This window comes from Rhinolophus hipposideros (genome assembly GCF_964194185.1).
Source record: "Rhinolophus hipposideros genome assembly, chromosome: 6".
Classification (NCBI taxonomy): Eukaryota; Metazoa; Chordata; class Mammalia; order Chiroptera; family Rhinolophidae; genus Rhinolophus; species Rhinolophus hipposideros.
This window is the reverse complement of record NC_138052.1, coordinates 46,267,757-46,280,033: the sequence shown is the minus strand read 5'-3', so window position 1 is coordinate 46,280,033 and position 12,277 is coordinate 46,267,757. Positions and strand designations below refer to the sequence as shown.

Sequence of the window (12,277 nt, the reverse complement as noted above, 5' to 3'; positions counted from 1 at the left end):
TCAGCATATCCTGCATTCTCATGTGGGGAGCGGGAGCTGAGACCCCGCAGGTCGCCTCGCATGACAGATGGCTAGAAGGAGGGAGGAGAGATGGAGCAAATATGAACAGAGCTGAATGGGACTTAAGGGGCCAAACAGAACTTGTGTGCCAATGATTTCTGAGAATTACTTGCTAAGATCAGCAGAGATATAGATGCAGTGCCTCTAAACCTACTGTTGTGTTGTTTTGCAAAGACATTTTGAAATGGGATTTTCTGTAAGGCGTCTTCCTCCTTTCTCCACCCCATACTGGATGACTATCACCCCAGAATACATTCAACCTTAGCTGGATTCCTCAAGGTGGAAGACCAGGTTCCTGCAGTAGGGGGCCTTATACAGTACAGAGAGGAGGGCTAGAGGAGGTTCATTGTTTTCCTCACATGCTCATTTCAAGTGCAGAAGGGCCACATTTTAAAAGGTATGTTATGTTGTTGGGGGGATGGGGGCTAGAGTAAGGAAGCAGTGGTTGAACTCTCATACCAAATGCTAGGGATGATCTGTGCTTGGCAAGACCTTTCCTCAATGACTCAAATTGAGGAGCTAATAAGCCATGGGGAATAACTAGTGTCCCTAACTATTCAATGCTTGATAAGCACATTAAAAAATCATCCTGCAGTTTACTAGCAGCCCATTTTATGGCTCACGTCTCCCAGTTTTAGCCAATGGGGAAATGAAGAGGCTTAACCACAACCTTCCACCACTAGGGGGAGCAAGCAGGTACACAAGACACAACCTGCAGACTCTACAGACAAGGCTGAAAAGTTGGCAGGTTTAGGTAATGAACTCAGGGAATAAAAATGGCTTCCCTCTGCCTTCCTTCCCCTACTCCTACTCTCATTCCAGGGCTACTGGGGAAATACTGGCAAGATTACAATATTTAGCAACGTTGTGAACAAAATGACAATTTAAAGCTTTTGAGATTTGTGCTGTAGATGGATTGTTCTTACATTGATTGCAATTTCACTTCGAAGGAGAGGTGTTGTCCAGGTTGTCGTGTCATTTACCACTTTCCTCATTTACAGTTTTTGCCAAGTAGATTATATTAAGATTCTCATTTAAAAGAACTTTAACCAAAGTAAGCCTGTTAGTGATGGTAGTCATTGCATATGGGGTCTTGCTTTGGTATATTAATTAATCAATTACTTTAATAAGTGTTTTGTGAGTGTCTACTATGTACTAGGTACTGTGATAAGTGCTGGAGATAATAGAAGTGAACAAAACAAACAAATCCCCTGTACTCATTGAATTTATATTCTAATAGGATCCTAAGTAGAGAACCCAATAAATATATGTCAGGTGGTAAAAGTAAAAGGAGAAAACTAAAGCAAAAGAGGGATGAAAGTGGGGTTGCCTTTTTAGATAGAGGGAAGGCCTCTCTAATAAAGGGAATTTTAAGTAGAGACTCAAATTGAGGGACTGAGCCAAAAGGGTATCCGAACTCCTTAAATAAACACACAGGTGATAAACACTTATTGAGCATCTTCTAGACACAAGACATGGAAACTCTAATGACCCATCAGGCATATCCAGAGTACATGGGGTCTGAGCTGGAGCAGGGACCCAGAGCAAAGGCAGTTTTGGAGGACTTAAAGGGAAGAGATCTCTCTCCAGCTGTCTCTCAAGCATCCACATATCTGTATCTATGTGTCTGTCTATTGGTTGATGGTTTGCTGATGCTTTGGAGCCTTTAGTTTGGAGGTGTGCCTAACATGAACTCTCGATTCTGACTGGGTTCATAGAGGAGAATTCTGAATACTTCAAATGAGAAGGTGAATATCCTTAGAGATTCCTTACCACAAGTTTCTTTTGACTATTAATGTGTGTTCAGGAATCTAGCATCTCTCCACTGTTTTGTGGGTGGGGAGAAATGCTATAAACTGCCTCTTTCTTTCCATCAAATGTATGTTACTCCCCAAGACCTTATTATTGATAAGGAAATTCATCTGACTTAAGGGGAAGGTAGTGTTTTTAAAGGGAGACTAAGCTCCCTGCCTTCATCACACCCCCATCCTCAGACCCTGGGCTGGAAGCAGGTTTGCATGATATTGGTGCTGTGCTGAGTATCACTAACACCTGCATGGCTTTCCCTTTCTGCAGCCATCGAAAATCCCATCACCATGCCCGCCCCATGCAGGTGTATGCACGGAGGAAATTGCTATTTTGATGAGGATGACTTCCCCAAATGCAAGTAAGTCTGAATGTTGAGTTCTGAGCTGTAGGACTTGCCTCTTCTGAGGGAATTCAAGACCTTAAAGTAGCCAGAAAAACAGGTACAGGAACCTTGCCAGTTCACTAATTGTCACACCTTACCCAGCTGGCCCTCCCTTGGGGGGATCCACAGAGAACAAAGGCAGTACTTCTCAAACTGTAACATGCAGAAGAACCAGCTGGGGTCTGGCTCAAAAGCTCATGTCATTCACAACGTATTTCCAACAAGCTGCCGGGACAGACCACAGAAGTATGGGCCACATTTTGGGGAACAAGGAGTTAGAGAAATGACTTCGACCACATTTTCTTACTCACCTGTCAGCTACAATTGGATTGTGGGAGAGCAGCTGTCAGCAGAGGTGCTTCAGGACCAGGCACGCATGACAGAGTCTGAGCTAAAGACATGGAAAGAAGAGAATTATTGAGAAAGCTCTAAACTAGAATAAGATAAATGGAGGTCTTTAAAAAGCATTTAATGAAAGCACATCAGAGGAAAGGACATAACCATGGTTTCCATTTTCCCTCTCTAAGGAAACATTCCATAGATTCGAGAAGACGCCAATTAAGTTTATTTGATAAGGCTGACCTTGTAGATGCCATAGCTATTCTATTGAAAGTGAATTTCCAAAGTCAGATTACTATTCTTTCTGCCTCTCATCTCTTGGCAGAATAAACGAAAGTCATAGAGGATACACTGTCTGTTCAATATGTTAATGTACTCAGTCAAACCTCTCTCTATCTCAAGATGTGCTTATAAAATTGCAACAGACACCTAAGAAGGCAACCCGTTGTGAACAATTCTTTTACTTTCAGGTGTCCTAGTGGCTACATGGGAAATTACTGTGAAATAGGGCTTTCAAAAGGAGTTTCTCCAGGAACAAGTGAGTTTTAAGAATATGAACAACTTGGAAATACTTCACAGTACCTAAATTGAATGCTGTTTATATTCTTTTTAACCCAGTCTTTGAAGAATGAATGGTTCCTCTGCTTCGCATGTTAATATGTTCTCTTCTTCCCTCCTGGACGGCAGCAATGGCTGTGCTGTTGACAGTCATTCTGATCATCATTATTGGAGCTCTGGCGACATTAGGATTTTTTCACTATAGGAAAACTGGTTCCCTTTTGCCTTCTCTGCCCAAGCTGCCAAGGTCAGTTTCATTGTGTGGAATATTGATTTTAGAAGCCTGTGCGATACGACTATGTGAATAACTTAGTTTTGTTTTTTTTCAAGTCAAGAAAGCACAATATGCAATTCACTTATTCTACAGGAAGAAAAAGTAGTGAACTTGAAGAAGTCACTTCAAATCACAACTTCTTAATCAAGTGCTTCTTTAAAGCTTGAATGCTAATCCCATTTTATAGGCCAAATGATTGTGTCCCCTGGTGGGCACGCTGGAGAATGTAGTTGGCTGTGTGATGGGCCAGGCTTTATCCCTGCGAGTACCAAAGCTTTAATATTTCCAGGGAGCTAAGGGCATTGACTACCATATTTGTGTATACATTCAGAGAAGGGATTGAACATTTCATTTAATCAAGATTTAGCAGTATGATGGAGGAAAGGGTACTATTGCAAAAGGTTGTGACAAAAAAATAGGAACACTGTTTTGATTACTTCTTTTCAGTTTAAGCAGTCTTGTCAAATCTTCTGAAAATGGAAATGGGGTGACCTTCCGATCAGGGGCGGATGTTAACATGGATATTGGAGTATCTGGTTTTGGGCCTGAGTCTGCTATTGACAGAGCAATGGTGATGGTGAGTATGGTTTCAGAATAACTGAAGGTTGTCATTTTTACTGTTTTACTTTAAAAAAGAAAAAGACACTTTTTATAAAGAATAAAATTAACCTAGAAAACAAAAAAAGACTTTATATTTCTCAGAATAAAGTGTTTACTACACAAAGTTAGAAAACATTAGGTCTGTTGCAGAAATGTGTGTAAAAATAGTAATAAAATTGAAATTTACCCCTGCTCTAAGCTGTTGAATTGGAATCATCAAGTTTAATTGGAATATTTAATTGGAATCTTAAATAGTTTTACGATTATTGGGAGAGGGGAGAGAGGGCATGATATTTTCTTTTTACTTGATGACTTTTCGTATGTTTAAAGGAAGGAGTAGGGAAATATATATTTCTTAGTCTCGTATATTTTCCCACCAATGTATAGTGATGGAATAAATCATGATTTTTTTTTTTAGAGCCAATGGTTGGTTCAAATCACAACACTGCCACCTTCTAAGTATGTAATAATGGGCATGGAGCTTGATCTCTCTGACCCTCACTGTCCCCATCTGTAAAATGGGTACAATAATACTTTCTGTGAGAACCAAATGGATATTTCATGAGTGGACTAGTACAATATAATCAATACAATCATAATAAGTATTGGGAAATCATTTTCAGTATTCTGTCTTTTCCTCAAAGCTTTCATTTTCATCTCTATCTAAAAGCACAATATTATCCACTCTTCTTTCTCCCGTCCCGCTTCTCTTCTTTGCTCTGCTTCTACCACCCACCCTTTTCTCTGTTGTCTAAATCCAATCCCTAAGTGAGTATTTGTACTAAAGAGCCGTAGATATAGGAAGAGTGTTTCTATTTTCTTGAGCTGATGGATTTGTACATTTATGTTACTTTACATGATGGTTTGCCACATGGAGGCCTTGTGTCTCTGCTGGTTTCTCCTTCTTCTCTTTCGCCTCCCCCTCTTTTTATTTTTTTAGTTTCTTCTGGGCTTTCAAAAGGAGTTTCTCCATGGTACCTAGCATGCCTCCAGGTGAGAGGGGGACACCTTCCTCTGTGAACCAGATCAGTATCTTTTTTTTTCTTTATCAGAGTGATCACTTTGCCATGGAGATGGGGAAGCAGCCCATAATATTTGAAAACCCAATGTATGCAACCAGGGACAGTGCTATCAAAGTGGCTCAGCCTCCGCAGGTGAGAAGTCGCGTCGTCCTTTCTTTCCGGTGACACTGCCGCTGGCTCTGGCGCTGTCACATAATGAATGCCCTCGAGGGGCCGGGCTGCCTCCCTTTTCCTCACATGGAAGGAGACCCAGCGGTCCAGTCCTCAACTTCACTCTCTAACTGTCTGCAGTGGCAGGACTCATCCGAGGACATGAGACCTGAAAACAATCAGAATCCTGTTCTGGGGCACAGTTGTTGAGGTTTGACAACCATTCTGGGGGTGCAGACCTAAGAGCCCTTTCATCCTAAGTGGTCAGAGCAAGAGCTATGAGTCTGTTCAGAGGCTTGGCAAACGGCGCATGACACGTATAGACTCTCCAGAAATATCTGTGAAATGAATGAGTGGATGATTGTCACGTCCTTGTGCAGAGGTGTGGGGACTGGCTATACCCTTCAGGGTTCTTGTTGGTTTCATGAGGGTGAGATTTTAGGTGACCTCCCTGCGCTTGCCTTTCTTATACTTTTCTGAAAAGCACGACATGTATACGAAAGTCTCCACCCTTGAAAGGCAGATATCTAAATTCCCTTTGGTGCAGCCCTATTACTCATTCACCTTCAAGAGGACGAGGGAGTGAGAGAGGAGTCTGGATGAAGGGAACAACTTTTCATTACGTTGGGATCCTTGGCCCCAGCCTCTCTCCCACTGTGTGTCACCTGTTAGCCTGCTCTTTCTTTGTCAAAACAACGGCAGCCTCAGCGAAATACGGTTTTATTGTTAACACCTGCACTTCTTTTGAACTTACAAGATATTGTACATTTTAATACAAGATAGAAATGTTTATTTTATGAATAGCTTTCTTAAGATCAGAAATAGTTGACTCTTGAAAGCATTTTGTCTAATCCTTTCATATCCAGATAGGAAAACTTGAATCACATGGTGAAATAGATATAACATTTTTATTTGGCATTTTTCCTTGAAGCAAAATGAGGACATGTTTACAAACATATATCCAAGTTTGAGAAGAAATGAAGCAAATGTAAAAATACAGAAAGAAGAGTGAATTTCTACTTGTAATGTATTAATTAGATATCCATGGTAATTTGGGCTTAAGAAGGAATGTCTAGAGGAGTATTAATTCCATTATGCCTCTTGTTTCAAAAATTCAACCCCCTTTTAGCAGTCCTCTGGAATTATTAATTTTATTTTAAACATCCAAAGATAAGATTCTCAGTTCACTGATGAGTTTGGGAATGATTTATGCTATTCTTCTAGAATATCGGGTGCCAATATAGAACCAGAGTATCTTTTATCCAAAAATATGGTCAACAGTGGGAATAAGGGGGTACAGAGAACACAGTAGAAATTGCTGTTACTACATGACCAGGGGTGGGTATATTTGCCTCCCAGGATTAAGGCATGAGATAAATGACTTAGCGGTTCTGATTCTGGGGAGATGGGAAAGGTAGTTATTCCTGGGTCCTGGGGTCAGTCGCATGTAATAAAAATGGTGCCTGAGCAGATCTGTGGGAGAGCAAATAGAACCAAAGACTTGGTAAGAAACTTCACAGCAAAACTTTTCCAAATTGGTTAATGGACTCTAATATTTGCACAGGTGACTGCATCCGAAAATGTGGATAATAAGAACTATGAAAGTCCCATGAACCCTTCTGAGGTAGCTCCCGACACAAAGCCAACCTCGCCAAGTGCTGATGGAACTCAGGTAACAGAGGCTGACAACTGAGATGATATGGGATTTGTAAAGGACCTTGCAATTGCTAGGGTTGTTAATCCTACGCAAACTAGGGAGACCCTGATAGGCTCACAGACCCCAAGATGTGTAGACAGACCCCAAGATGTGTGAAAAATAATTTTCAAAGGTTATAAATTGAAAAAATGTTCTACCAAAATAAATCTACATTGTAACATTGAGATGAGCATGATGTTCCGAAAAGAAGGGCAACAGACTTCTGGATGCAGCCCCTTCAGACTAGAGGCGTTTAATTTGAGAGAATGACTTACTATCAATAAAGAGTTCACTGCATCAAGGATACGTAGGGAAGACCCTTTCCTTTCCTGTGTAATGCAGATTTTCTACAGTGGACATCTTTGTTCCCTTAATAACGGATATTGTTCTTAGCTCTACTGCCGTCACCTATGTTCACCACTAGATGGCACTAATTTATACCCTCTTTGTTCATCTAATTGCCCAACCAACATCATTGCCCTCAGTGTGCCAAGCACAGCGTTTAATAGTGGAGCTTAACAGGAAAAAAGACCACTAGACAGAGCTTCCCTACCATGTCTGCAGGCCACTTGAAATTTGTAGAGTATTTGGTCTACACAGAGAAATGCAATAATAAAATTGATATAAAGCTGTATATTAATGGATAATATATTATTGGTTTTAATGGACACACATGACGCTATCGAAGATCTAGCTGTTTGGTTCTGGGCAAACTATTTTACCTTAATATTTCTCATTGAGGGAACTATTGGCATATTGGTGGGATGGTTCTTTGTGGTATAAAACGATATGCATGGCAGGAAATTTTAGTAATCCTGGCCTCAGTCCACTCAGTGCCAGGAGTGTCTCCCCCAGTGCATTGTGAGCCCGGAAATCCTCTCCCCACCTTCGCAGTTGAGAACAATAGGGTCTGGAATGTCTCAGTTCTAAGGTTCTATGACTTCTATGAAATAATATAAACACAAGTCTAAGGGTAGTTAGAAATCTTACCATTTTATACAATCCTTATTTCTCAAACTGCATAATCTATACACAGAGCTGGTATTTGCAAAGTTACCTTGGAGGTCATTTTGGATTTTCAAGTACTTCAGAGATTGGTTCCTGTTATGCTTGTTCAGGTCACAATAAAAGTTGCACTAAATGATGCAAATGAGAAGAGCTCGTAACAAAGGGCTCTTTGTCCCCCTTTTCACATTGGATTTACTAATATATTCTTCTGACACACACACACACACTCACACACACGAATGTTGTCTTAGAAAGGAATTTGCAGTTTTATGTTTTTCAAGAGACTGAATTTTTTCTTCAAGCTACATTAAAAAGTGGACTTTGAAGATTAGTTTTCCACAGACACCAGAATACTTGAACGTCACCTATTTGGTTCCCCAAGTCTGACTGAAGCCCGAGGCCGTGGGCCATTTTATTCTCAGTCCATTGGAGTCCAGTGGTTTTCCTCCCTACACAGAGCAGGAAGGGAGCGTGGTGGGGCCGCTGCAGCCTCTGACGAGCACATCAGTCATCGAAAGCAAAACGCACACTGAAAGACTTGTTCAGATAAGAGCAGATCTTCACCAGTTGTAGTCTTTTTATTTCTCACCTCCATCTTTGCAGTGTGTCAGTTCCTCTGGGTTAGTTAGTTATTTTTTTTTATGAGGTAAGGCTGAGACCCTTTAAGGTCTGTCCTCCATGCTATGTATTGGTTGTCTCCCGGCCACTGAGATGACAGCCAGTGGGAAAACTATAGAAGCCCTGGTTAAGGTCACCCTAGGTTGACATTAATGTGCCAACGAGGCTCACAAATGTATTTCTCATGGATAAATCTGCTCAAAGAACTTAAAAGTTAAGAACATGAACTCCTGTGACTCAGTCGTATGATTTTCCAAAAGTCATGTTCACAAGCGATGAATTTGCCAAGGAGATAAAAATGAAAATCACCACCATTTCCCTTGTTAATAATTGCTTAATTCCAAATAACCATTCCATTCTGAAGCAATGACGTTTCAGTTTTTGGCCTTCCCCGTTTAAGTGTAAGCTTCCAGAGACCGGGCTCTGACCTGAATATCTTCATCTTCCCCTTTGGTGGAGACCGTATATAAAGTAGGAGCTCACTTAAATGCAGGTTAAAGGGAATGGCCTCTTCTCCTGTAGTCATGTGCTCCCCACTCCTTCATGCTGGCCCCCTATCTTCACAGAGCAAGAGATATTCTGTAGAACATATAGGCTACCCTACCTACCTGCTGGAATAGGCGATCTGTTCCCCGTCTCCTGGTCCCTTCTCTCCCTTCATCTGGAAGCCAGAACTGTGCCCACTGCCACCACAGCCAACTTTTCAGCAAGATGGGGCATCCACCATAATCTGGGATGATTTCTCTTTGGTTCTTCAGTTTATGGGCCTCTAAGTCCTGTAGTTGCTGTCTGCTCTTACACCTACAGTTAGTTATATGATCTTGCTGTGACTCCGTTTTCTCATCTGTAGAATAGAGATAGTAAGAGCACCTAGCTCACAGAGTAGTTGGGAAGATTAAATCAGGAACGTGTAAGACTCAGAAGAGTCCCTGACATAGAAAGTTCCCCATAAAAGTATTCAGTTGGTGCAAAAGTAATTGCGGCTTTTGCAATTTTTTTTTTTTAACCTTTTAAACCACAATTACTTTTGCACCAACCTAATAAGATTACAGGAAGAAATGGTGAATGGAGAAGAGATATGTGCTTGAGTTGACCAAGGAGCAAGACCATTTTAGGAAATGAGAGTACATTCTGGCATTTTCCTTAAAATTTTCGGGCAGCACCTGAAAAAAATCTCTTGCCTGTCTCTGTCAAAGCTTCTGGACACTATGGGCACAGATTCTGTAAACAATAAATTTCTAACTTAGGAAGTGTTTTAAAATTATTAAATGAAAAGAGCCCAGAGAGTTTCAGTTAACGTTCAGGAACCCTCCGGGGAGGAATTGAACAGTTGACCACATGGGCCAGGTCACATGGTCCCAGGTCTCAAATTGCTTTTTCCTTCATGAAAAGAAAATTTAAAAACCTAGACATGGGAGAAGAAACTCACAAAAATGATCATTACTGAAGGTTTTCTGTTTCCCATTTTTCATTTAGGCAACAAAATGGAATATCTTCAAACGAAAACTGAAACAAACTACCAACTTTGAAAATCCAATATATGCAGAGGTAATTATTAACAATTTTTCTTAGCACAGGCATTCTGCCTTAGCAATAACTTGTTGGCTAAATTGGACATACACTCGATATTCTGAACAAGCTGGTAAAGATATTCGTCTTCTTTATGCAAAACTGTTTCCAGTCATGTTGGGGGAATAGATAGCTAATTCATGTTTCCTTGTGGCCTTAGATGGAGAATGAGCCAAAGGAAAGTGCTGCTGTGGCCCCACCTCCATCACCTTCTCTCCCTGCTAAAATTCGTCCGAAAAAAACCCCAGCTCCAGCCTACACTGCAACAGAAGACACTTTTAAAGACACAGCAAATCTTGTTAAAGAAGACTCTGACATGTAGCTACGCTACAATTATTTAGGGAATAATTAGAAACCCACTTTTGCACATATGTTTTTTACAAACAGATGAAATAAATCTTAACATTCAGTACTTTATTAAAAAAATATATTTTTCCCCCTGTTCACCTGTAGTTGGAAGTTTCTGGAAACTATGCCTTGTGTGTCTGTTTGTTTTTTTTTTTTTTTTTTTTTTTACTTAAGGCCATCTCATATTTTTACAAATAATTATCACAATGTACTATATGTATATCTGTGCACTGAAGCTATCTAAAGGTAATGTTATAAATATATTGTACATTTGTAAATTTTGGAAAGATTATCACATCATTAAATTTGCTAATAAAACTACCTGCTGAATTGGTTGGTGGTCATTACAGTAAATGATCCAATAAAGAAAGGAATTGACTTGGGGCCTTTAGCCATGTCTAAAGAAGAGGCACCACTCAGATTCCCTAGAGTTATCCAGGAAAGAATCCAGGCCCCACTCTTGGGTTCATTTTTACATGTCAGCACTTAATGTCAAATATTACAGTTAACCTGATTAATAGATACATTGATAGAGGACACTGTGTATTGTATAGACATCTGGATTTGACAGCAGATATCACAGATAATGCAGAAGGTAGAAAAAGCAATTCAGTCTCACCCTTCTTCATGTTTGCATTGTCTAACCAGAACACTGTTTCATATGTTATTTCTCTAGTTGCCAAGGCAACATTTTTATTTTGTAATATCTGTGGGGAAAAAAAATCCCATGTCATGAAGTGCAAGTTAATTTGCAAAGCGTTTGTATCTAATTGAATGAACTGCTTCACTTGATTGACCATAGGGCGACTTCTTACGTCCTTGCCTGGACTCTCAGGTGGTCCTGGAGCTCAGTATCTGAATTGCTAAAACCCAATCTGTGTTTTCCTAAAGTAAGGTACAAAGCAAATCCTGGTTAAGTGAAGCCTCAAGTGGGTTTTTGTTTCCGTGTGTGAAAATATCATTATAATAACTATTTATTTCCTAAGTTGAACTGAATAGAAAGGGAAACCGTTCTTATTGAGCCTTCTTTAGGTCCTTTGGCTAAATCACACATTTATATCAGAATGTAGAGTTCAGCTTCTCTTGAATAGTGGGTATAGTCTCTACAACCGAAACCATGACAGGAATAGTCACTTTTCATACTAAGTAAAGTTCCTGGCTCTCTGTGCTAATATTGCACATTTTTAAAAATGAATGAATGGTGGATGATTGGATGGATGGATGGACGAATGGATGGATGAAACATGTACTACTGATTATTTTATTCCTGTGTTCTCAAAATACTTGTTGCTCATATTTTGAGTGCTCATTGTAATTACTTTGAAATGTATTTTGATCAGAAAAGCAAATGGAAATGATGCTGCTGAAAAATTTCTAATAAATGTGTATTTTATCAGACTTCTTTTGTGTGCTTCTTAAGGCCAGGTCATGAATCTGGTATTTTGCTGTGCAGAGAGCTTGGGGCTTTGAGTGTTGGAGAACCCGGGAAACTGGGATGCCCAGAGTTCAGGTAGGGACAGAGGAATTTCCAGCGCCCTCAGCCCTGACAGGCCTGGCAGCGTGATCTCAGAAGTGTAAAGCCGCCTTTAGGTTCTCACCTGAACTCTGCGTGGGCAGCCCCTTTAATTGCCTTTCAGAGTCAATTTCCACCTCCCCTTTTCCTTCCTTGTACCCTAGGTCTTGGGCTATATTCTGGTTTAGGATGGAATTGTGTTCCAGAGCTAAGGGGAAGTACCCCCTTTTGAGTTATCCTGGAGCTGCTCATGCTGAGACCAAAGAGCCGCGAGGATGGTCACAGCTGGAGAGAGTTTGGTTCAGAACTGGAATTCAAGCTTCAGCGGGTG

General features: G+C 40.5%; 1 protein-coding gene across 1 annotated transcript in view; it reads left to right on the top strand.

Annotated features, from left to right (window-relative positions):
- Window positions 1-11,832, top strand: part of LRP2 (LDL receptor related protein 2) — a 199,847-nt gene extending 188,015 nt beyond the window's left edge. Inside the window, exons 72-79 of the mRNA XM_081052410.1 lie at window positions 2,137-2,227; window positions 3,061-3,128; window positions 3,278-3,395; window positions 3,870-3,999; window positions 5,075-5,176; window positions 6,759-6,866; window positions 9,993-10,064; window positions 10,246-11,832. Of these exons, the coding sequence (XP_080908536.1) occupies window positions 2,137-2,227; window positions 3,061-3,128; window positions 3,278-3,395; window positions 3,870-3,999; window positions 5,075-5,176; window positions 6,759-6,866; window positions 9,993-10,064; window positions 10,246-10,407 (851 nt within the window). The 3' untranslated portion in view covers window positions 10,408-11,832. The remainder of the gene's footprint in view (window positions 1-2,136; window positions 2,228-3,060; window positions 3,129-3,277; window positions 3,396-3,869; window positions 4,000-5,074; window positions 5,177-6,758; window positions 6,867-9,992; window positions 10,065-10,245) is intronic.
- Window positions 11,833-12,277: the final 445 nt, after the last annotated feature.